The sequence below is a fragment of the Felis catus genome, chromosome B2 (genome assembly GCF_018350175.1).
Source record: "Felis catus isolate Fca126 chromosome B2, F.catus_Fca126_mat1.0, whole genome shotgun sequence".
Classification (NCBI taxonomy): domain Eukaryota; kingdom Metazoa; phylum Chordata; class Mammalia; order Carnivora; family Felidae; genus Felis; species Felis catus.
In genome coordinates, this window is record NC_058372.1 from 122,531,795 (window position 1) to 122,554,529 (window position 22,735).

Consider the following 22,735-nt stretch of genomic DNA (forward strand, 5'->3'; position numbering starts at 1 on the left):
AGGCTGGGTTCTGCAACACCTTTGGAAATATGTCTTCGGTGATGGACTTGATGCACCACTGTGGTCTTAGAACTCACACCTCTGTGGAAATCGCCCTTGCTCAACACCCTGCCCCCTTTCCCAGTGTTTGGTCAGTGAGAGAATACAGAGACTCAGCATCCTCTGATCAATGGGAGACTACCCCCAGAAGGCTATCCCAGCTCCCTATGGGATCTGACAAGGGCCGCCCTCATTAATACTGCATCACACCCCAGCTTCTCGTGCACCCACTCCCGCTTCCTCCCTTGCAGGGTCTTCTCCTGAGAACCCCTAGACAGACTCCCTACATCTGAGTCTACAGAGAACCCCACTTGTAACAGCCCTTTTCTGATATGAAAATCTTACACTTCATTCCACTGACCAGTGTTTGGTTTTGTTTCCAATTTGAAACAAATCCAATTACACACTCAACCTCTCCAATCTAAGGAGGGCCTCTGCTTAATATCCAGCAGAAACCCTCATTCCTTATTGCGATCATATAAATGGCTGCATCTCCCCCAACCGAATTCCTGTTTAAACTTCCTAATTAAAACACAAAGATACTCGCATTGTAAAAGCAAAGGCCCTTTGATAGATACCCCACTCCCCACAATGGTCCCATGCCACTGGTTTTGATTTGGGGCCCCAGATTTTGCGGCACACCCCTGCAAAGCCTCTCGCCTCACTGCCCCCACCAGCACCACTGCCGTCATCGGCACGTCTCAACCAGGCAAGATTCTGAGCAGTATTAAATTCCTATGGTCTCTATTATAAAACCAACACTTTTTCTTCATTTTCCGTGTTAAAATCCTTCATCAAATACCCTTGCTCAAACACGTTATAGGATTGACTAGTAGCCAGTTGGGAAGAATGCAACCCAGTTTAAGGCATCCGGGGAAGAGGGAGAGAGAGGGTCTCTTCTAGGGCAAGTGGGAGAGTGTTTCAGTCAGGAAATTAAGCTAGCCTTTATATAATTTGTAAGAAGAGTTTCAGCATTCATGGCATGTTTAGGCAAGTTTATGAGGTAAGCAAATGATTTTATAAATAACACACAGTATTAGATCATGTATGTACAGGGTTCATGAAGGCTTACACAGAATCCCTGAGCCTCAGGAACTCCACAGTAAACCCCAGTCACCAGAAGCCCAATTGTGGGCCCTTTGGGAGGCTTCCTGAAGGGTTTCAGGGCATGTGGTTATGACTTCCAGGACACCAGAAGTCATGCTTCCGAACAGAGGGAAGCCCAAGGCCAACTGAATCCCCGTGTCATGGTGCAGAAATGTGCTTTGGGTAGGTAGGAAATTCATCCTGAAATAGAACAGAAAAGCCCGCCCCTGCCCCCCTTAAAATCACCTTGAAGTCTAACAAGAAACGTACTTCCCTTGGCAGAGGATGGCATCTTCCAAAGGTTTCTTCTCTTAGTTGTTGAAGAAGGATTGATTGTTCGTTATGTATTTTTGAGTAAGGAAACTATAAAACTGAAAACACAAGACTCCCTTGGGGGTTAAAAAGCAGTTATTTCAGAGGGAAAAAAACCCTCTAATTGCAAGGACAATGGAGGAGAAAAGGCAGATGAGGGATATGTACGTGAGGGGCAAGAGCAGACAGCTGATAACAGGATAAGAAGTATCAGAAAACTACATAGAAGGAATGACAGGCAGGTGTCAAAGCTACCCTGCTGCACATGCTGTGTCACGAATGCTTTGGACTGCAAGTAACAGAAAATCCAGAAGGCCCGTTTTTCTTATGTCTCTCAAATAACAGGAAGTCTGCAGACAGCCCTTGCTAGTATTGGCTCAACAACTCTGTGATGTCAGAGTTCACATCTCTGTGATCCAAAGCCTGTTCCTCATGGTCATAAGATGGCTGCAGCATGGCCACTCCTAACCGGAAGGTGGCTGGGGAGAAAAGGGTTGGAAATGACAGTGAGCCAGGCAATGAACTGTCTAGCACAGCAACAGGAAAACCGGGCAAACCAGGCTTTTCTCAAAGGGGAGGAGTCTGGCAAAATGGGTAAGTGCCGAGTCCATTCAAATGGAACCTAGGCTCCCAGCTGTTGTGTAGGCTGAAGAATCTAGGGGAACATGTAAGTTTCCACATCTCTGTAGTATATGAATGAAGAGGAATAAAATACCTATTCCAAGCATACATGTGTTTCATTTTTATTACCCAAGGCATTCTCCCTTCAAAACTCTTTCAAAAAAATAAAAAGGTTCAGACGGTTATGACACAGTAAGGAGAAAACATGAATTTGATTTGCTACAAAACACAACCAAGTTCAAAAACCACATTTATTTACAAAAGTACAGAGTATCAATGTAAAAAGGAAAAAAGGAAGTAAAATGATAGGCATTCATAGTTACATAGACGTGTAGGTAAAACTTACCAAGATTCTTTAAATATTTCTGCTTCTAACAAAGTCAGTTTCTAAGAATAATGCTTTATCACCTCAGGAGGAATTTTTAGGAGACTCAAGCTATATGATTCAAACTATAACTATTCTAATGAAAAAATTGTATTTTGTATTCTTCGAAAATCTCCAAGTTCCTGGAGGTCAAGTAAACCAGATCACTACCAATTTCTAAGATTCAAAAACTCTTAAATTAGGAAGTCATAAATGCTTTTAAGAAATTGATTTTAAACATCCAGGGGCATCTGAGTGGCTTAGTCAATTAAACATCCAACTTTAGCTCAGGTCATGATCTCATAGTTCGTGGTTCAACCCCCACATTGGCTTCTGTGCTGACAGCTTGGAGCCTGAAGCCTGCTTCGGATTCTGGGTCTCTCTCTCTTTCTCTCTCTGTCCCTCCCCCATTCACACTCGGTCTCTCTCTCTCTCTCTTAAAAATAAATGTTTAAAAAAAAAATCGAAATATACTATCATTTGCTGAGTACAATATATAGTTTTCATTAATTTCTTTAAAAAAATTTTTTTAGACATTTATTTATTTTTGATAGAGACAGAGCACAAGTGGGAGAGGGGCAGAGAGAAGGAGACACAGAATCCGAAGCAGGCTCCAGGCTTCAAGCTGTCAGCACAGAGCCCGACGTGGGGTTCGAACTCACAAACCACGAGATCATGACCTGAGCTGAAGTCGGACCCTTAACCGACTGAGCCACCCAGGTGCCCCAGTTTACATTAATTTCTTAATCTATTAAAATGATTACCCTAGCGTGGGACCCTACCGTTCTCTAATGAGAAACATTAAGTCATTTACTACTTAGCTCCTAGGAAAATCATCCAAAGAGTGCATTCAGCTTTTAATAACAGCAATATACATGCAGAAAGAAGGCCATACATCTAACCACTACCGTGAGTAACCAGTTACCTGCTGGATCTTCCAAGAACAGAGACAGGTGTTCTTATGAGTCAAGACTCTTTAGACCCCTGCACTGATATATTCCAGTGCACAGACTTCATTCAACTTTGTTAACGGACTGAGATCCTTCAGCATGTAGTGAAAGGCACGCGGGCACACTTCAGCGACCTTTCCTTGCCAGTGTAGACTCAGCTGACATTGTTCACACATTGGTCAACATCTTTGGGGTTTGTCAGTTCTTCCTTTAGTTCACTGTTCTGTGAAATGGGACGCCAAACTGAAATAAAGCAAACGTTCAACCCGGAAATTATTCTCAGGTAAAAGCAGATGATAATGCAATGACCAAACAACTCCTGGAGGTTTAATCCATCCAACAATAAATAGTCCTCTGAGACAGGACTATGTGTCTCTCGGGCACTGTGCCCAGAGCTGAGCACACGAAAGTGAGGAGTCTCAGCTGCAGAGACTGAATGCCCAGTCAACTACAATTTGAGTCCCCATGTGTCCAGCCCTCAGCGAGGTGCCGTAAAATCTACAAAAAGAGATGGTTCTTTCTCTAAACTGCTTGTAGTTGGTTGGAGATAAAATGCTAAACACTGAACAGTGTAAGACAACCCAGAACCTCATCGCTTATCCACCATCACTGGGAAATATGTTCCACACAGCGAACAGCTTACATAACTGAAGGTTTTCAGATATCCAAAATTTTAATAAACCCAGCTCTAGTCACTGCTCTGCCAATCCAATGTGGGGTTACAGGCAGATTATTTCAGCACTCTGAGGGTCAGGTGATACTGGCCTGACTTATTCATGCTTTTTTATTTTTAGGACATTGCTGTGAAGATCAAACGAGGCGTGCAGAAAAGTACATGGCAAGTTATACATTTCTACACAAATGTCAAATGTTTATTTTCAGGCACATTGGCATTTTTGATTGTAATAATTCTAAAGTAAACCATACTTTCTGGCCCTCTTACAGTTAAGAGTGTCCAGAGTCAACATGATGAACACACCCACGAGTAACTCAAGAGACAGCCCTGCCCGTGCTGGAACACAAGTGGGACAATTTCCCCCACTCTGTTAAGCTCTTTGAGTTGCTATCTGCTTTCCAGTTGTTCCGTGTCCACTGCTGAACCCCCCACCCCTCAGAGCTATGCACCTGCCGTTAGACCCCAGCCTCCCTCCCAACCCTCTCATTCCCAAGGCTTATTCTTCTGTACCTACTACCTCAACTGAGCTGTGATATGGGAAAACCAACCCCCAAATTAAAGCTATGTCTAAATCAAAGAGACTTCAAATAAGGAGCAATTTCAAGGGTCAAATATAAATATAGAAAACGTCCTTTTAAGCAACCAAGAAGCATTGTCACTGAAGGTAATTATGATCCCATTTGCTTTTCAAAGAGCACTGTTAACATTCTATTTAACTAAATAATCCAGTCTTTATATTCGCCTGAGAAAAATACTGGAGTACTTAAGTTTCAGACTTCGTTCATACAGCAGACAGCAACATCAAGTCAGCACCCATCCAGGACAAGCCTTTATAAATTTATGCACAAGTATTTTTCAAATCAAGTGTTTTATTTAAAAAAAATTCATAGTAAGGTACAAGCAGAAAAGGAGCATGTAAAAGTTAACAGAAACAACAGAAACGTTAGCGGTACCAGCAAATAACTGTATGGTCCATTCTGCGCAAGAACTTCAAGAGAACTTGAAGGCAGAGATACATCATGGACAATACGCTTTTGAAAAATTAAAAAATTAACTTTACGTTATTATAGCTCACTCTTGAAGTTTCTGGACTAGAAAATGGAGAAGACTCCCAAGACCTATTTTCTTTCTCAAAGGAATCATCTTCTTGGAATGCAAATTTCTGCTTAAGTGCATGGGATATTAAAGACACTGGATCCCAGTGTGAATCTTGTCTTTTCCTCTTATGAATGGGTCTACCTCCAGGTGACCTATTTAAAAAAAAAAAAAAAAAAAATGAATTAAAGCCTTGTGTAATTAAGCTCCTTGTTGACAAACATGCCAGAAATACAAGCATAATAAGTTACAATCTAATTATTCTTCAAGAGATTGAAAATTTTTGCCAAGGAATAAGGAATCTGGAAGGCACAATGAATTAGGAATTAGAAAACCAAGAAACCGATGGGGCACCCGGGTGTCTCAGTCGGTTGAGCGTCTGACTTAGGCTCAGGTCATGATCTCACAGTTCGTGGGTTCAAGCCCCATGTAGGGCTCTGTGCTGACAGCTCAGAGCTTGGAACCTGCTTCAGATTCTGTGCTCCATCTATCTCTCTCTACCTGCCTGCCCTCCCCCCCCCACCTCTCTCTCCTTCTCTCCCCCACAAAAAAATAAACATTAAAAAAAGAAGAAGAAGAAAAAAAAGAAAACCAAGAAACCAGGAAGTCTGGTTCCTAGATGTTTGGACTGAACAACTGGATGATGGTGTTGTTGCCTTTACTGAGATGCAAAAGACTTAGGGCAGAACAGGTTTTCATTAAGCCATAGGACTAGGTGAGATCACCAAAGGAAACAATGTGGATACAGAGAGAAGGGGACTGAGGTCTGAGCCAAAGGAAGAAAGTGTTCCAAGGAGGAAGGGACCACAGACAGTACCAAATACTGCCAAGACGTCAGGTAAGAGGAACAATAAGAATTGACCATTAGATTTAGTACCAGCGTTACTGGTGACCTTGACAATGCACAGTTTTCAGTGGAGTGATGGGGACAGAGACCATATTACAGTGGTTAGAAGAAGGCGGTGAGAAATGCAAAGTTCTGATGAGAAGAATTTATATCAGAAAGAGAAGCAGAGAAATAATAATAGCTGGGGATATACATGTTTTGAAGATGGTAAATACTCAGGTATGGGGAGAATAAAGTAGAGAAGAAAAATTTGATGATGTAGAAGACAGAAGGGATAATTTTAGGTAAAATCCTTGAGAAGATAAGAGAAAAGGAGACCTTGTGACCAAGGGGAGAGCCTGGACATGAGCAATGGCATTTCATTCACAGTAACAAGAGAGAGGGCAGAGAACACGAACAGTGACTGTAACTGTGAAGATGTGGCAAATCTTATCTGACTCTGTAGTAATGTATAATGCACGGTTAGTTGTAGAAAAATGAGATACTGGGGGTGGAAGGGAGACTCTACCAGCCTCCTAGCTGTGTCTCCAGTTATGGTAACAGCCAGTCTTACACTGACTGGGCCCAGTGATGCCAATAAGCCCTCTAGCTGGAACAAGTGTGCACATTCAGCCACATTCTTCTCTGTATCAGCTTCCTCACACAAGGGTCAAATCATACCCTCATTAATAATGAAATGACGAGTCTGCCCTAACACTATTATACAGAAAATATATTTTCTCACTAAAAACCTCATTGAGGGATTTCCAGATGAACATGGCAGATCTCTGTGAAATCCTACTAAAATGACAGTAAAGAAATTAAAAAAATACATACCCACAAAGACAAAGAAATTACGAGAGAGTGGGTAAGAATTGCAACAAAACACTGGAAGACAGTGAAGATAGTGGAGGGTGAGCTGCCTTCCTGAAGGGGCTCCCCTGAAGGGACTGAGGAAAAGTCTACACACTGAATAAAATGTAAAACTCAAGACTGAGTCCCCAAGTGCCCAGCATAAGAAATTAAAAAAGGAACTCTCCAGGGAACATCGTCATGAAATTTCAAACCAGGGCTAAAGAGATCTTAAGTGTTTCAAGAATAAGGAAAATAGATTTGATACATAGCCAGGAATGAGAATGACATCAGCTTCTCCACAGGAACAGAAGCTAAAAACTGATGGAACGATGTCTTCAAAATTCTGTGGAAAAATGGTTTTCTGCCTATTGTATACCCAGCCAAACTAGCAATGAAGTGTTAGAATGAAATCATAATTTTCAGATATGCAAAGCCTTAAAATAATCTTTTTTATAGACCCTTTCTCAGGAAGGTATGGGAAGATAGGACACCCAAGAAATGGGTGAGGCAACACAAGAGACAGGGTAGAGAATGCCATAATGATGGCCAAGGAAATCCTTGGCATGGTAACAATGCAGCAGGCTTGGGGGAACAAGACAGTGGAGCAGAACAGAGAACTCCTACAGGGGAAATTATTTTAAAAAGAAAAAGAAAGAAACTCAGAGAGACAATTATTAGCTGCAATAAAAAATAAAATTATTCAACAAGCAAAATGTAATCATAACATAAGGAAATGGCTTACCTGTGAATGTTTACTGTTATAAGGATGTAAATTCTGAATACTGATTTAAGTAAAGACGATGGATTTAACTATATTGGGAAGACAGAATAAGAAGTGTATTTATGCGTACATGTTAGGCGGCAGAATGTCTGAAAGGATGTACTCCTGAGTTTTAACAAGCGGAAATAAATATAGTTAAAATATCAAGAAATAGCAAAAGGAAGTAGTACACTGTTCCAAAATTATGGAGATAAGACACTAAAAGAAACAGTAAAAAAAAATTGAAAATGATTCTTTCTGGGAGAAGCGTTTGGAGTGAAGAAGAATCAGAGAGAAGACCTGTCTATGTTCACTTTGATAAATATAATAAATTATTACAACATCACTAATAGAATTTTGATTCATTTCTCAAGTTATGACAACATACCGTTCCACAGCACGGAGCTTAACCTTATTCATATCCTTTAGAATGTCCAACATATTCGGAACATCTTTATTTTCCTGGCTTTTCGAACGATGACTGTCATTAGTCTTACTATCACCTGACTGCTGTCTTTTCACTTCATTTGCTGAGTTATCTGAGTTACACGTATTATTAGTTCCTGGCCATGTGAGTGAACATGGACGTTGCGGAGAAGAAAGCTGAGGGGGCACTGGAGGAGGAGGAGCAGGTGGAGGGAAGAACACTGAACTTGAAAATGGATCTGGTTTGACACTCAGTTCAGCAGTTCCTGGCGATGGCCTTTGTCCCAAACTGCTAGGTTCGCTGCTCAAGTCAAAGAGGCCTAAAAACAAAGTAGTCTGTTGAAAAAATCATGCAAAATTCTCTCCAACATAACACATAACACTAATTAGAAACAAAAAAGGAACAATTTCAGTAATGCTACTAAAATAACGATGTGGCCAGGAAAAAGAAGCAATCCCATCTGCCTAGTAATTTTTATAAGAGTCAAACCAAAGAATAAGCTTATTTTTAATCCAATTAGGATTTTCTGGGTAGGCCTTTAAAGGGAGGAAGGGTGAGAATGCATTTTAAAAAGAAATCAAAAAGTGCTTTTTCAGTAATTAACATATAGTCTGAATTTCATCCTCTATTTAAAAAGGCTAAAACACAATCAACAATTCGTAGTTAGAAACATTCAAACTGATATATTCACTCTATGATGACACTGTAGAAATGCCCAAGCATATATTTTCTAGGCAAGGCCTAGGACGGATACTGAGTACTTAACTTTTTCACAACAGATTTGCTCCCAAAAGACTTTTTAACACGACTGCTTAAAAATAATGTGTGTGTATATTTCATTTTAACTGCTATTATTATATATCAATATGTATATTTATGCATAAAATACATAAATATACAACGCTATATAAACATTTCATGTTATATATAAATTATATATGTGTATATGGATGTGTACAGATACATGTATATATTATGTATGTGGGTATATGTTGTTTAAAACCAGTCACATCTCTAAAAATTTAGGAAAGGATCATCTGGAAAACATTATTCAACCTGAATTTAGTGAAAGAACAGCAGCAATAACTTCAAACTACAAATACATGAAGACCTTATATTCATCTTCTTTCAAATTAATATATTCTTCCTCATAAATATTGATGCTTTTCTGAAGAGTTAGAATAACTTTACTTAGAAAACAGCTTTTCAATACAAAAGTACAATCTACAGCAGTACAGCTGGAACCAGAGCCATGCCCCTCACCGCAAATGTGTCTCCATTTATTCTACATAAACATCAGACGTAGCAACATTACACCCTCGATATCCTTGACATATTTAATGTCATTCACAAGACACATTAGCATCTGATGCTCTCATTTGGGACCCTACTGACTGAAATGAAATGGTAGGTGAGCACCATCTAACTAAGACAGAACGCAGCATGGCACTCACCAGCGTTTGCACGGTTTTTCAGTTCCTGCATTTGCACAATTGCAGCGATCTGAGTGCGAAGAAAAGTCAGCTCATCTTCGAGGGCAGCTATTTTTTTAATTGCAGCTTCATTTACAGGCCCATCGTTTTTGGTTCGTTTATTCTGTCTTGGAGCAGGCAGCAATGGATTCCAAACTGGTGGCAAAGGATGGAACAATTCCATTTTCTTCTCGTCTTCATTTTTCCATATGCTATTTCTGTGGGTAGAAGGAAGGAAAAACTGAGGGGGGAGGTGGAGTTTCCCCAAAGAAATAAATTCTTTCAGACAAAGAGGAATAAAGACACAAAAACAAAAATCAGAGTAGCTCTCTTTATCTCATCATTGTCTCCAGACTCACTGAGGACAAGCACAACAGCTTATGTAACTTTGTATTCTCAATATCTAGAACAGAAGAGTCGCCTTTAATAAGTGACCAATAAGTGGTCAGTGAATGAAGGAACAAGTCTTGCTTTTAGACTGTAAAACAAAAATAATTGTCTTGTAACTGTTCTACCTAATTGGTTTAAACACAGTACAAATTGATTTATTTAGAAATAAAGTTGATTTACTTAGAAATTCTACATACTCTGAATATATGGTACTGAATGGCCTTATACTAAGCATTATGTCAGGGATAAGTTTATGGTATTCTAATTTTTTTAAAATTGATAAACATAATAAATTGATACATAATAAATTTAGCCAGAATATTTGGATAATTGACCCTTATTGTGTTTATAGCCTATATCTGAATATACTAACACTTAAGTTAGTACTCCCGAACAGTAACACATTCAAATTTCAAATATATTTATTTAACATCGTTGCCTGGTACACAGTAAACACTATTTAAGTTTTGGCTAAATATGTAAAGAATAACCAAATATGGTATCTAGCATAGGAAACAGCTTTCTCCTAAAAATGGACATAATGATTTTGACACTCTTTTAATATCATTCCTTCCTAGGCCTACATTAAGAGAAATGGGAAATAAAAATGTCATCCTTATTAGGAAGCTATTAGTAGGTCACAGGGCAGTACAGGGACAGACACAAGATTCAATTAGTATGATCGAACTTCAACACGTGCAAGAATTAAGATTACAGCCCATATCCCACCTTCCACGGGAGGTATGCAAAATTACCGAAATCTGAGATAACTGCCTTCTTCATCATTTGCCACACGCAAAGTATCAGCAAAAGACGGAACTACAGATCCATAGTCACCAGGGTCTACAGAGTTCAATAGAGGGATCAACTGAAGTAAAAAAGGGGAAGAAAAAAAAAAAAAGTCAGAGCTTTGCTGGGGTGGGGAGCAGGGGGTAGAACACATGCATGCCCATGGAAATTGCCTAAATTAAAAATCCCTGAGTTAAGAGGAAAAAGGATATGCAACAGAAAAACATGCACCTGTTAGTGGGGCAAAAAATACTGAGGAAAATGTCATCTAAAGTCTAAACATGTAGCAATATTCTCTACCCTGGTTAATGTCATCTATCATAAAACACAAACTAGAATAAAATAAGCTATTCAGGTGTTGCTTTGTGTCTGCTCATCTTTGAATGTAATTACTTAAAGAAATAAACTGCAGAAATAAAAGAAATAAAATGCAGGAGGTTTTTGGCTTTCAGGAAACAGTTCTTTTGTTCTACTCTATCTCTAGAAGTACCTGGGATTATTGTATACATAGTGCTTAAACAATGCATGCATGTTGACTGACTTACCTCAAAATTAGGCCTGGGACAAGGTTCTAGAGGAAGAATTTTCCCAATAAGACGAACAATACTCCGAGCTGATCCATAGTCTTTATTTTCTCTAATCTGCAAAACCTATTTACACATAGAACATTGTTTAAAAACTACTCTGTGAGGGGCGCCTGGGTGGCTCAGTCGGTTAAGCGTCCAACTTCGGCTCAGGTCATGATCTCGTGGTTTTCGAGTTTGAGCCCCACGTCTGGCTCTGTGCTGACAGCTCAGAGCCTGGAGCCTGCTACAGATTCTGTGTCTTCCCCTCTCTCTGCCCCTCCTATGCTCATGCTCCGTCACTCTCTGTCTCCCAATAATAAATAAATGTTAAAAAATTAAAAAAAAAAAAAAACACTATTCTGTTAAAGCATGTTTATATATCCATGAAGAAAAGTAGATGTAAAGGATGCACTAACACTTATTTTGAAAAGAAAATACAGAAGGGCATACTCAAAGTATTTTCTTCAAAGAATTAAACTTTGGGGTGCCTGGGTGGCTCAGTCTGTTAAGCATCCAGCTCTTGATTTTGGCTCAGGTCATGATCTCAGAGTCCTGAGACGGAACCTCTGTCCAGCTCCGTGCTAAGCTCAGAGCCTGCTTGAGATTCTCTCTCTCTCTTCTCTCTCTCTGTCTCTCTCTCTCTCTGTCTCTCTGCCTCCCCTGCCCCTGCTAGTTCTCTAAATAAGTAAACTTAAAAAAAAAAAATTAAACTTCATTCATATTTGTCCTAAAAAGAAAAAGAAAAAAAAAAGGATGGGAGTTAACCTATGTAATATTCCAGAAAGAAAGGTCTCTTAAGAAAGCACCACAGGGGCACCTGGGTGGCTCACTTGGTTAAACATCCAACTTCAGCTTAGGTCATGATCTCCCAGTTCGTGCATTAGAGCCCCACATCAGGCTCCATGTTGACAGCTCAGGGCCTGGAGCCTGCTTCAGATTCTGTGTCCCCCTCTCCCTTTGCCCCTGTCCTGCTCATGTTCTGTTTCTCTCTCTCAAAAGTAAATAAACATTTAAAAAAAAAAAAAAAAGGACCACAAATTCATTTTTGTCCTATTTCTGATAATGACAAAATACTTTAGGGGCGCCTGGGTGGCTCAGTTGGTTAAGCGGCCAACTTCGGCTCAGGTCATGATCTCGCGGTCCGTGAGTTCGAGCCCCGCGTCGGGCTCTGTGCTGACAGCTCAGAGCCTGGAGCCTGCTTCAGATTCTGTGTCTCCCTCTCTCTGACCCTCCCCCGTTCATGCTCTGTCTCTCTCTGTCTCAAAAATAAATAAACGTTAAAAAAAAAAAAAATCTTTAGTGAACTTTATCCAGAAAAATTGCCTCCTCTCCTCCCAGCTAAACATCTTTTGGCCCAGTCAAAAATTGACAATTTCAGTTTCTCAAACAATGAGGTAATACAGAGTGCACTTATGTAATTCCTTTCAAAGGTGAAATAAAGAGGGGGAATAAACTAATCCGGCACTAGACAATTTAAGAATTCTTTACTTACAGTGAACTATATCTGCCAGAAGTCAGTTCTTAAAAAGATGATAGAAATGAAATACGCTACTATAATTCAAATAACATCTTGTCTTTTGGCTTGGGCTTTCCAGATTGGTGTAAACAATTCCCACAGAAGCCTCCTCAAAAATATGACATAATATTTCTGCTTTTGGCAGAGATTTCAAGACAAAGAAAGCACTTTCTTCAAAAAGCATTAAAACTTGGACTTTTCATTTTTCCTAAGATCCCATAACAAGGAGAATTTATTACAAGCAACAGACGTAGGTAGCATCCTAACAGCATCTTCTTGGAAATGGACATACAGTTCTAGAACTCAGGAAAAAAATCTGGGATTTAGATGGATTTGGGAATCGTCAGCAGACACAATACATGATAGGTAAAAATTAAAGCCATTTGACTAGTTGAGAAAAACTGGGGCTAGAGAGGAAGATCCGGAAGCTACTGGCACAGAAAATGCCATTCTTCTACTTTCAAATAGTAAGATTCTGAATGTATCCGATCACATCCAAACACCTGAGCTCAGAGCCTTACTATTTGAAAGTAGAGAAAACATTAAAACATTAAACTGATTACATCATAGGGTGCCTGGGTGGCTCAGTCAGTTAAATGTCCAACTTCAGCTTGGGGTCATGATGTCGCGGTTTGTGAGTTCTAGCCCCGTGTCGGGCTCTGTGCCGACAGCTCGGAGCCTGGAGCCTGCTTCAGATTCTGTGTCTCCCTCTCTCTCTGCCCTCCCCCACTTGTGCTCTCTCTCTGTTTAATGTTTAATAAAAAATTTGAAAAATCTTTTTAAACAGATTACATCTACTGGCCTCATAAGCTTCCATCAATTCTGCGATCTCAGTCTCCACAACATCCTCCATGTATTCTGTATTATTCTCCAGTCACCCTGAAAAGTCCTCTGCCACTTGGCCCAGTTCTATCTATCCGACTGAATTACCCACTCACTACGTTAATAACACGAGCTCTTTTGCGTATAGCAATTTTCCTCATGGTCTCAAAGACAAGCCAATGTTATCCTAATTGCCAAGCACTTACGCATGTGCCCAAAGGGCACCACTCTACCTCCAGCCCTGGCACCAGCTGTTTTTACCTGTCTTCTAATGTCAGATTCACACTCCTCTACAAATTTGACTCTGCTTTCGGGAGCTTCCTAGGCTCTAAATTCCTAAACCAGTTCCAAGGAGCACCACACAACAGGATACCTAACTACACGTAACTTTGTTTCATTTGCAGTGTTCTCTCTGCTCCATTAAGACTATCAACTCCAGGGGCAGAGATGTGTTTATGTTCCTTTTCAATCCTACAGGGTAGTAGTTCTTAACCATAAATCACAATCACCTACACCTACAATCACTTCAGAAGTACGTATTCTCCAAAAGAAAAAAAACACAAACCACACACGTAAGACAAATTTTCTAGTAGCTACATCTGAAAAAGTAGAAAGAGGTAAAATTAATTTATGTTCATTTTTTTTTTGAGAGAGAGACAGACAGACATAGCAAGGGAAGGGCAGAGAGAGAGAAGGAGACACAGAATCTGAAGCAGGCTCCAGGCTCTGAGCTGTCAGCACAGAACCAGATGCGGGGCTCGAACCCGCAAGATGTTGATTGTGACCCGAGCCAAAGTTGGATGCTCAATCAACTGAGCCTTCCAGGAGCCCCAAGTGTTTATTTTACTTTTGAAAGAGAGAGAGGGAGAGTATGAGCAGGGGAAGGGCAGAGAGAGACTGGGAGACAGAGGATCTGAAGCAGGCTCTGTGCTGACAGCAGAGAGCCCAATGCAGGACTTGAACTCACAAACGGTGAGATCATGACCTGAGCTGAAGTTGGATGCTTAACAGACTGAGCCCCCCAGGCGACCCGGACTTTACTGATGTGACTTTCCTACCAAGCAGAGATTTTCAAGTTGTTTCAGTGATAGGTTCATTACCACTCAAAAAGTGTTCATCCTCTTGATATTATGTGTTCTCATATTACTAATGGATAAATTACCCCAACTACTCTTAGCTGGAGAAAATAAATTACAAAAACAACAATATTTAGAAAGACTACAAATCCATGCTGACTTCAGCTGGGTATTCTGCACAGGTATATTCTGCGACCTCTTCAGAGCATGTGTTGTTCTCTACTGTCTTGCCCAAAGCAATCACCAATCTCTGAAATCCCCAAAGCCACCATTTTTATTACCTGGCAGAAGCCTTGACTCTGCTCTTACTGAGAAAACCAAGGACTCCAACTTAACATACCTCAATTTTTATTTCTCTCCATTCCAAACCTCTCCACCATCTCTCACTTTTATCCTACTCAACTGTCTGTCTTCTTTCCAAGACTTATTATTTATATTCCTTGCCCAGCTACCTTCTCCAGGACATTGCTCATCACTCGCTCTTTCATTTGAATTTTTAACTTTTTTTTCCTGTCTATGAGGTTCTTCTCCAATGCTTGCAAACATGAAGTTATCTCTAACACTGGAAAAAAAAAAAAATGTCGATCCTACTCCTTCAAGTTGATGGCTCTTGATCTCTTTTCACAAACTTTTCAAAAGAAAGTTGCTGATGCCACTACCCTTCCTTAGTTATGCTTCAAACTACACTACAGCCGCCACTCCACCTACACAAATCCCTAAAGGTATCAATAATCCAGTAATAAGCAGATCTTTAACTACTATTCAGTCCTCATTATCTTCAATGTATTCTTGAAATTCAAAATGCATCAGTAACACCCAACATCTTCCGTTATGTCACCAAAGTCCCTGAATTCAAATATCAAAAGAATGTAGATAACCACAAATCTGAAATCTCTTTTTCCAACATTCTAGAACTATTTCTCTATCTGTAGGATATTTGTATTTATATAATCCAACAGCACATCTGGCTCACTTCACCTCCTGATTCAAACTAGTTCCTCATACTGAATTGCCTATTTATAATTTATAACCACTCTTCAACTTACTTTTGTTTAAAATCTTGAAAGTGTCCTTGGCTATTCTCTTCTAATTCATCCCAACAAATAGCAATGATTTGCCCATTCTATAAACTCCCCAACTATTCTTTCTTATATTCAATCTTGTATTATAGTTATCTGTATGTTTTTATTTGTCATATTGTATTTTAAGCAGTATGAATACAAGATCGTTTATTGCTCTATATCACCCAAAGAACCAAGCATATTGTGTTGGATATGGTAATGCTCCATAAGTAGAGAAAATTGGATTTGCCTGTACTTCTTAGGCCTAAGTCATCCTCTCTCCAGATTTATTCTGAATTTGTTGAGCTATAACTTGCCATTATATACCCAAATATCAAACTTAAATTACTTTATTTTATTTTTCTTTTTAAAAAAAATTTTTTTTTAACGTTTCTTTATTTTTGAGACAGAGAGAGACAGAGCATGAGCATGGGAGGGTCAGAGAGAGAGAGGGAGACACAGAATCGGAAGCAGGCTCCAGGCTCTGAGCCATCAGCCCAGAGCCCGACGCGGGGCTCGAACTCCCGGACCGCGAGATCGCGACCTGAGCTGAAGTCCAACGCCCAACCGACTGAGCCACCCAGGCGCCCCCAAACTTAAATTACTTTAAATAAAACCACTGGATAATTAAAATATATTTTACCTGTGAAGGTCATATCTATATTTTGCTGCATGTGCACCTTTTGCTGGCATTTGACCTATCTAGTAAATAGGTTGCTAATAATCTTATCCTCCCCCTCCCCCCCACCCCCCCACCCCCTCCCCCCACCCTTTTTTTTTTAAGTTAACTCTACACCCAACTTGGGGCTTAACTCACAACTTACAACCTGGAGATCAAGAGTCACATGCTCTTCCGACTGAGCCAGCCAGGCGCCCTTAATTTTATCCCTTTTTTTTTTAACGCAAACTACCTAAGGTACACTATTGGAAACTCAGCTTTGTTACACCTGAAAAGTAACAATCTTGCCTTAAATTAAATGTTTACATATATATAGCTCATTTTCAAAGTAAGACCCAGCAACAAATACAACAGGTTCATTCAAATCCATTAAAAAACATTTACCTGGTCTATGGGAACACCAAAATATTCCAGCATCTCTCTTAAGATATTCAGTATGAGTGACATTGATGAAACAAATACATAAGCGAATTCAAGGAAACATTATCAGTTTCTTGATACCTTCCGGAAAAACAATTTAGAAAATATTACTCTTGACCAAAAAAAAAAAAAAACAAAAAAAAACAAAAAACAAAAACAAAAAACAAAAAACAAATAACAAAAAACACGATTGCCACAAAACTGTATTAAGTAACCTGGAGGAATCCTTTCGTTTCACATTACACCATCAACTGATCTCTTTTGGCCAGCAGTATTTTGAAGGAAGTCAAAGAGAGAGAAGAACGAAGACGTGGGGAAGGGCTGATAAAGGAAATTTCAATTTATCAGTTAAATTGCACTAAAAGCTCATAAGATGTTTCAGCCTTAATAAATATCAACCAACAATAAATTGGACACTTAGCAGGGAAGCCTTTAGGTTAGCTGCGACAGCGAAGTCCCCGCTCTCCTGGAAGCTCTGGGTTGAGGAGAGGGATGAGTTCAGCTCCTGAAGGCAGGCAGGGGGCCGACCCAACGCTTTAACAAATGAACAGCGGCTCTTCCTCACAAACGAATAGGGTACCATCCATCCTCCTCGCTCATGTTAAAGACAAGGAATTTGGACCCCAGATACGCGACGTGACTCAGTCACCCAACTAAGTAACAGGCCGAGACTAGCGCCGGTGGTGTCAGTCGCCTTGGCCGCAAGCTTCCTCAGGGGCTCTCCAAACCCAGAATGATCGCCTTGCTCACCTTCCTCCGAAGCCGAGCCTGCGAGCAACCACCGGGACACCAAGCTGCGGTCCTTAAGAAACGCTGCCTCGAATCCGCAGTCAGCGACGCCCTACGTGCGCCCGTCCTGGTACAGGAGCGCTCGGACGTCGACTCGTGTCCGCCCGCGCGCCTCGGTTTGCAAGCCACAGACGGTAACGACGCCCCACACCGACCCGGGGCTGGACACCGAAACCCCTTCCCTCAACCTGGGTAACTCCGCAGGATGCTTGGCCCTTACCTCCGGTCTCCCACCCACCTTGCGGCTCGCCCCGAGGCCGGGCACAACTTCCGCGTCCCTGAACGAAAATCAAACTCCGCGGGCCAAGCCAGTTTCCGAGCTCATTGGACAAGCCTAAACATACGTGCTTCTGATTGGCTGCGTTATGACGTCAGGCTAGTTACGGTTATTTGGGCCGGCTACTGGGATATTTCCTTCTTCCTCTAGGGGGCGGGCCTTCCGCGAGGCAACCAATAGAAGCCTAGAGACAGCAGGTGGAACGGGGGGGGGGGGGGGGGGCGGTGCGAAGATGGTGACGCAAGCTTCTGATGCGTCCTTAGGTTCCTCCATGCTAAACTACTGGTGTCGACCACACGGTGTCATGAAGGTATTAAGGGTCTTGAGCCAGGCCCATGATCCGTAATTCGTCCCTTTTCGCAGTGTCGTTCCCTATACACCCAGACGCTAAGCGGGGCCGCGCTCTCCTCTTCCCTTGAAGTCGCTATTTGTTGTCTGATCATTTCATTCAAACATTATCTGCTTATGGGATTAGCAGAACCAAAGCAGTCTTCAAGGGATGTGCACCTTTGCAGTACTTACAATGTTCGCTCACCAAACGCTCCTGGTTATCCAGGCTATCAAATACGGACCGGACGTTAACCTGGCCGAGTATTGTTAAGTAAGGACTAAATCCTATCAAGTGATACCCATTTTTAATTCTGGTCTGGGTTTTACTGGCTTCGTAGGACAGAGCAACATCTTTATTCCTACTTCAGCCAAGGATGCACTGGAATGACATGACAATTAAGATCAACTGTGCCTGCTGCTGACCTACATTAAAATAAAATTTTTAAAAATGGGGTCTTTTGAACTAATCTCTCTATGGTCCACATTTACTCATTCAATCCTGAGTGTTATGTGCCAGGCACTATTCTAAGCATGGGAAATGCAGTAACGGGCAAGACCAGTAAGGTCCTCACCGTCCTGCAGATTACATTCTAGTAGAGACGTCAGAGAGGCTATCCCTGAGCATTTTCAAACCCCATCTCTTTCCACTCTTTTCTTTATAGCACTTATCACCACGTATATTCATGCTACCGCTATCGCCAAACTAGAATGTAATCTCTAGAACAGGTACTTTTGGCTTGAACCATGCTGCTTCTCTAGTGCTTTAGAAAAGTGCCTAGTATATGGGCCGCCTGTCTGGCTCAGTTGGTGGAGCATGCAACTCTTGATCTCATGAAGGGTCAGGAATTCAGACACATTGAGTGTAGAGCTTACTTCAAAAAAAAAAAATTTAAAAATTCTTAGAAAGTGTCTATTATATACAATGAACAATCAATACTTGAGTAAGATAACTGGATATGGGACAAAAGAAAACAGACATCAGAAATGATCTGTAACTAACTGGCAGAATATCCCAATAGTCCACACTAGGTTAAGGATGAAAAGGCAGAAGAGGCTGTTGGACAAGGTATAAGTGAAGGCAAATGGGTCAGCCACCTTACTTGGAATCACTGAGTCACAATTTCTTCAAGTACCTTGTCCTTTCCTTTTGCCCTCCTAAGTATATAAATCATGATCTTGTAGCCACCTCCCTTTCCAGTCCGGTATCAATCAGCACACATTACAGCCAGACCAACACTTCCTCGGAGAATATTAGAATACGAACCAGCACTAAAGCTACCTTCACCATGCACGCTACACCCTCCATGAATGTTTTGCTGACAACTTACCCCTAACATTCTTCAGAGATCTTTCCTCCATTTTGTTTATGAAAGACTCATACATACCACATCTTGATAACCTTTTGAGATTTGACAGTATTTTTCAATTGCTCATGTTTACATGAAATTATTTTCTTGGCCTTTTAGAATGATGCAAGATTCAGGAAAGCTTTTTTGACTTCAGTTACCTTTTCTGCTGTTTTTGAGTAATGTTCAGAAATACGGTGGCTTGCTTTCTAAGATTTTCCTGATTATGTTCCCCTCCCCCAGTTTGATCTAAGCCCTCTCCTATGGTCTCAACACTCAATGATTCTACTTTTGCTACTTTCTTCTCAGTGTGGGGTCCAGTCCTGTCCTTAAAAGGGAGTCTTGTCTTGGCTGGTGTTTTGAGAGTTCACTGGGGAAAATTGTCCCAGTCTCTCCAATCCTTCCTTTGGGTACCTTGCACTCACTATGGAGAGGACAAAATCCAAGTTTCAGTTGAATAATTTGAGATTCTCCTTTTCTCAAGTCTGCCAGACCCTACCCCAACTCTTCCTTCTCACATAGAAACCAATACCAGGCAGGTTGATGGTTTTCCCCATTTGATATTTGGAGGTTCATCACCTAGTTTAATTCCAAAAGCTGTCCATAGGTATTTGGTTTTGCCATCCAAATGTATTTTTCCAAAACTACTAACACTTTATAATCATCATACTATGTTCTGGATCCCCCACACCAAGAATGTTTTATTCACCTTTACACCCATTACCAGGCATACTTTTTCAGTGAATAAACGAAAGGTGAGAGGCTGAGGGCTGGTTTAGACAAAGGCTAGAAAGATGTGTATACTCAATTTTGCCAAATACCCAGCAGAGCCCCATTAGCCTATGCCACAAGCCTAAGTTTGTTTTTGGTGATGAACTCAAGTTACTGTAGTTATCTTAAACAGTGGGAAAGAATACAAATTAACCTTCTACCAAAGTAGGAAATAGCCTCTCCAATGTTAACCATAAGGGTTCATATGTAAATGTGATCTCCACATTGAGATGTGCTAACCCAGAAAGTTCATTTAAATTTTACATTTCAAAAAGAAAAAATATTTAGGCCCTTTTTCTTTCTATTCTGCCTATGCTTGAAGCCTCTCAGGGGTAGTGCTAATACAGTACACTTAAACCAACCAGCGCTATTTAAAAGATTAAACACCTCTTAAAATTCATTAAACCTTTACAATTATTTATTCAAAAATTTTAACTATTTGAGAGCAATTAGACCAAAATTTTCCCTGATACTAAAATCGTATTTCAAATTAAATTCTAAAAATGTGCTTTGTATTGACAATTAAAATAGTTAATATAAGAGACCTATTAACTATATTTCTAGGTCTATTTAAACTGTAGTAATATCTATACTATAAATTGCTATTTACTTGTAGTGTTACATTAAAATTATAAAACCAAAGTTAAATGTTTATAGTCTAAAAGCAGGATTTCTTTTTACTTGAGCCTTTAAAAATTTATACAAAAGAAAAACTAGGTTATGCTTAGTGTATGAGTCCAAAGGTCTTATGTGTCTATAACTACTCATACTATGTTCGAGCAAAAATAGTTTACTATAGCTAGACCGCTCTAAAGGCAGAAAGGTGAACTGCTGCTTGATTTTTCTCGTTCCATTTTTTTTTTTTAGAAGATTCATATGACTTCATAGACTCTGTACTCTGTTTTCTGATACAATCTTACGTTCACAAATAGGAATGCCTTGACTCTTGTGAATCACTTAAAAAGAGTTGGTTAAAACCTAGAACACAGAAAAAATAGTTAAAGGATGCCCTTCTAGTCTTATCCCACTTCTGGATCACTCAGACAGTCAGATATACATCAGTGCTACTAATGTTTGCATTTAGGCCTTTTCATTTTTAGCAATAATCGACTCATAATTTGATACTGTCATGGTCCCAGTAACAGGAATAAAAATATTCTACTTCATAAAAATTCCAAGTAACTGATTTGGATCATCTTACAACTAGTAACAAATTAATTGCCATCCAAAGATCTGATATATATCATAAAGAATATGGCCTAAGTCTTACAAAAACAAACAATAAAAAAAAACTAAATTCATTCCTATTGCAACATTGAAAAAAAAGTGGCAATATGCAGCATTTCTTTTTAATTATCACTGACTGGTACCCTCAGATGGTAACACACAACAAAGCAAGCACCTGAGAGTAAAAGGTAGCTCTTAAACTTCAATTAAGTAATCCAGAGAACTAGGAAAAAACTTCAGCTTCAGACAACACAGATTCCTGACAAAGACTTCCAGATTCTCAATACTTTTACAAGCAGAAAACTTGCTATTTACAAGCGAACTACTCTTTTTAAGTACGTACATGTCTAATATTAGCTCACTGAGTCAATCAATAAAAGTCTACGTTGGGGCGCCTGGGTGGCGCAGTCGGTTAAGTGTCCGACTTCAGCCAGGTCACGATCTCGCGGTCCAGGAGTTCGAGCCCCGCGTCGGGCTCTGGGCTGATGGCTCAGAGCCTGGAGCCTGTTTCCGATTCTGTGTCTCCCTCTCTCTCTGCCCCTCCCCCGTTCATGCTCTGTCTCTCTCTGTCCCAAAAATAAATAAAAAAACGTTGAAAAAAAAATTAAAAAAAAAAAAAAAGTCTACGTATCTATGACTTTTATTTACTGGCTCTGGTTGTCCTCTAAATACAGAACATGTTAAAATGATGAGGCTGGACAAAGTAACATCAAATGTCCATCCTGATCCTTATATATAATTTGAATTGTAACTCTATTTCCTCTTTTAAGGGAAACCCCTTAAAACACTTGAGGACTGCTCGCAAGGACCCATCTCAGTCATCACTGCTCTACAGCAAACATTCCAACTATTCACATGACACTATTTCAGACATCAAGCTTCTGGTCCCTCTCCTTTTAAATATATTTACTCTTAAAAACATGGAACTGCACAAGAGTAACATGAGCCACATATAAAAAAAAAAATTAATGATCTAACTCTTCTGTTCACTGCAATCCGACGTCTCTTCAGCACATTTTAAGGGAGCTTAGACTGTATTATGTTTTAGCAGCAGCCACAAAAAAAAAAAAAATGGCTTATGCTAATCAAACCTCTATACGTATACAATTATATCATGCTTTAATTATACATTCAAGGAGCATTTATTTCATACCTATGTATGTATGCCATACACAATGCAAACTGCTAAACAT

The 22,735-nt window shown here is 40.2% G+C and overlaps 1 protein-coding gene across 2 annotated transcripts; it reads right to left on the bottom strand.

Annotated features, from left to right (window-relative positions):
• Window positions 1–4,897: 4,897 nt before the first annotated feature.
• MTFR2 (mitochondrial fission regulator 2) lies at window positions 4,898–22,048 on the bottom strand. 2 transcript variants are annotated; one of them, XM_011282596.4, is made up of 8 exons: window positions 17,553–22,048; window positions 17,018–17,123; window positions 16,767–16,883; window positions 11,208–11,312; window positions 10,629–10,741; window positions 9,466–9,701; window positions 7,973–8,330; window positions 4,898–5,298 (listed from the first exon to the last, which is right to left on the bottom strand). In XM_011282596.4, exons 3-8 carry the CDS (start codon window positions 16,827–16,829, stop codon window positions 5,091–5,093), a joined length of 1,083 nt encoding a protein of 360 aa, XP_011280898.2. In that variant the 5' UTR covers window positions 16,830–16,883; window positions 17,018–17,123; window positions 17,553–22,048; the 3' UTR covers window positions 4,898–5,090. The 2 variants fall into 2 exon arrangements, with proteins under 2 accessions (XP_011280898.2, XP_019686843.2); XM_019831284.2 differs by lacking the exon at window positions 17,018–17,123.
• Window positions 22,049–22,735: the final 687 nt, after the last annotated feature.

Coding starts and splice junctions, on each gene's coding strand:
- MTFR2 (XM_019831284.2), bottom strand. CDS start 16,829: ATGTCACTCATACTGAATATCTTAAGAGAGATGCTGGAATATTTTGGT. Junction 9,702..10,628: donor GGCAGTTATCTCAGATTTCG/GTAATTTTGCAT, acceptor TTCTACCCACAG/AAATAGCATATGGAAAAATG. Junction 5,299..7,972: donor AAGCTCCGTGCTGTGGAACG/GTATGTTGTCAT, acceptor TTTTTTAAATAG/GTCACCTGGAGGTAGACCCA.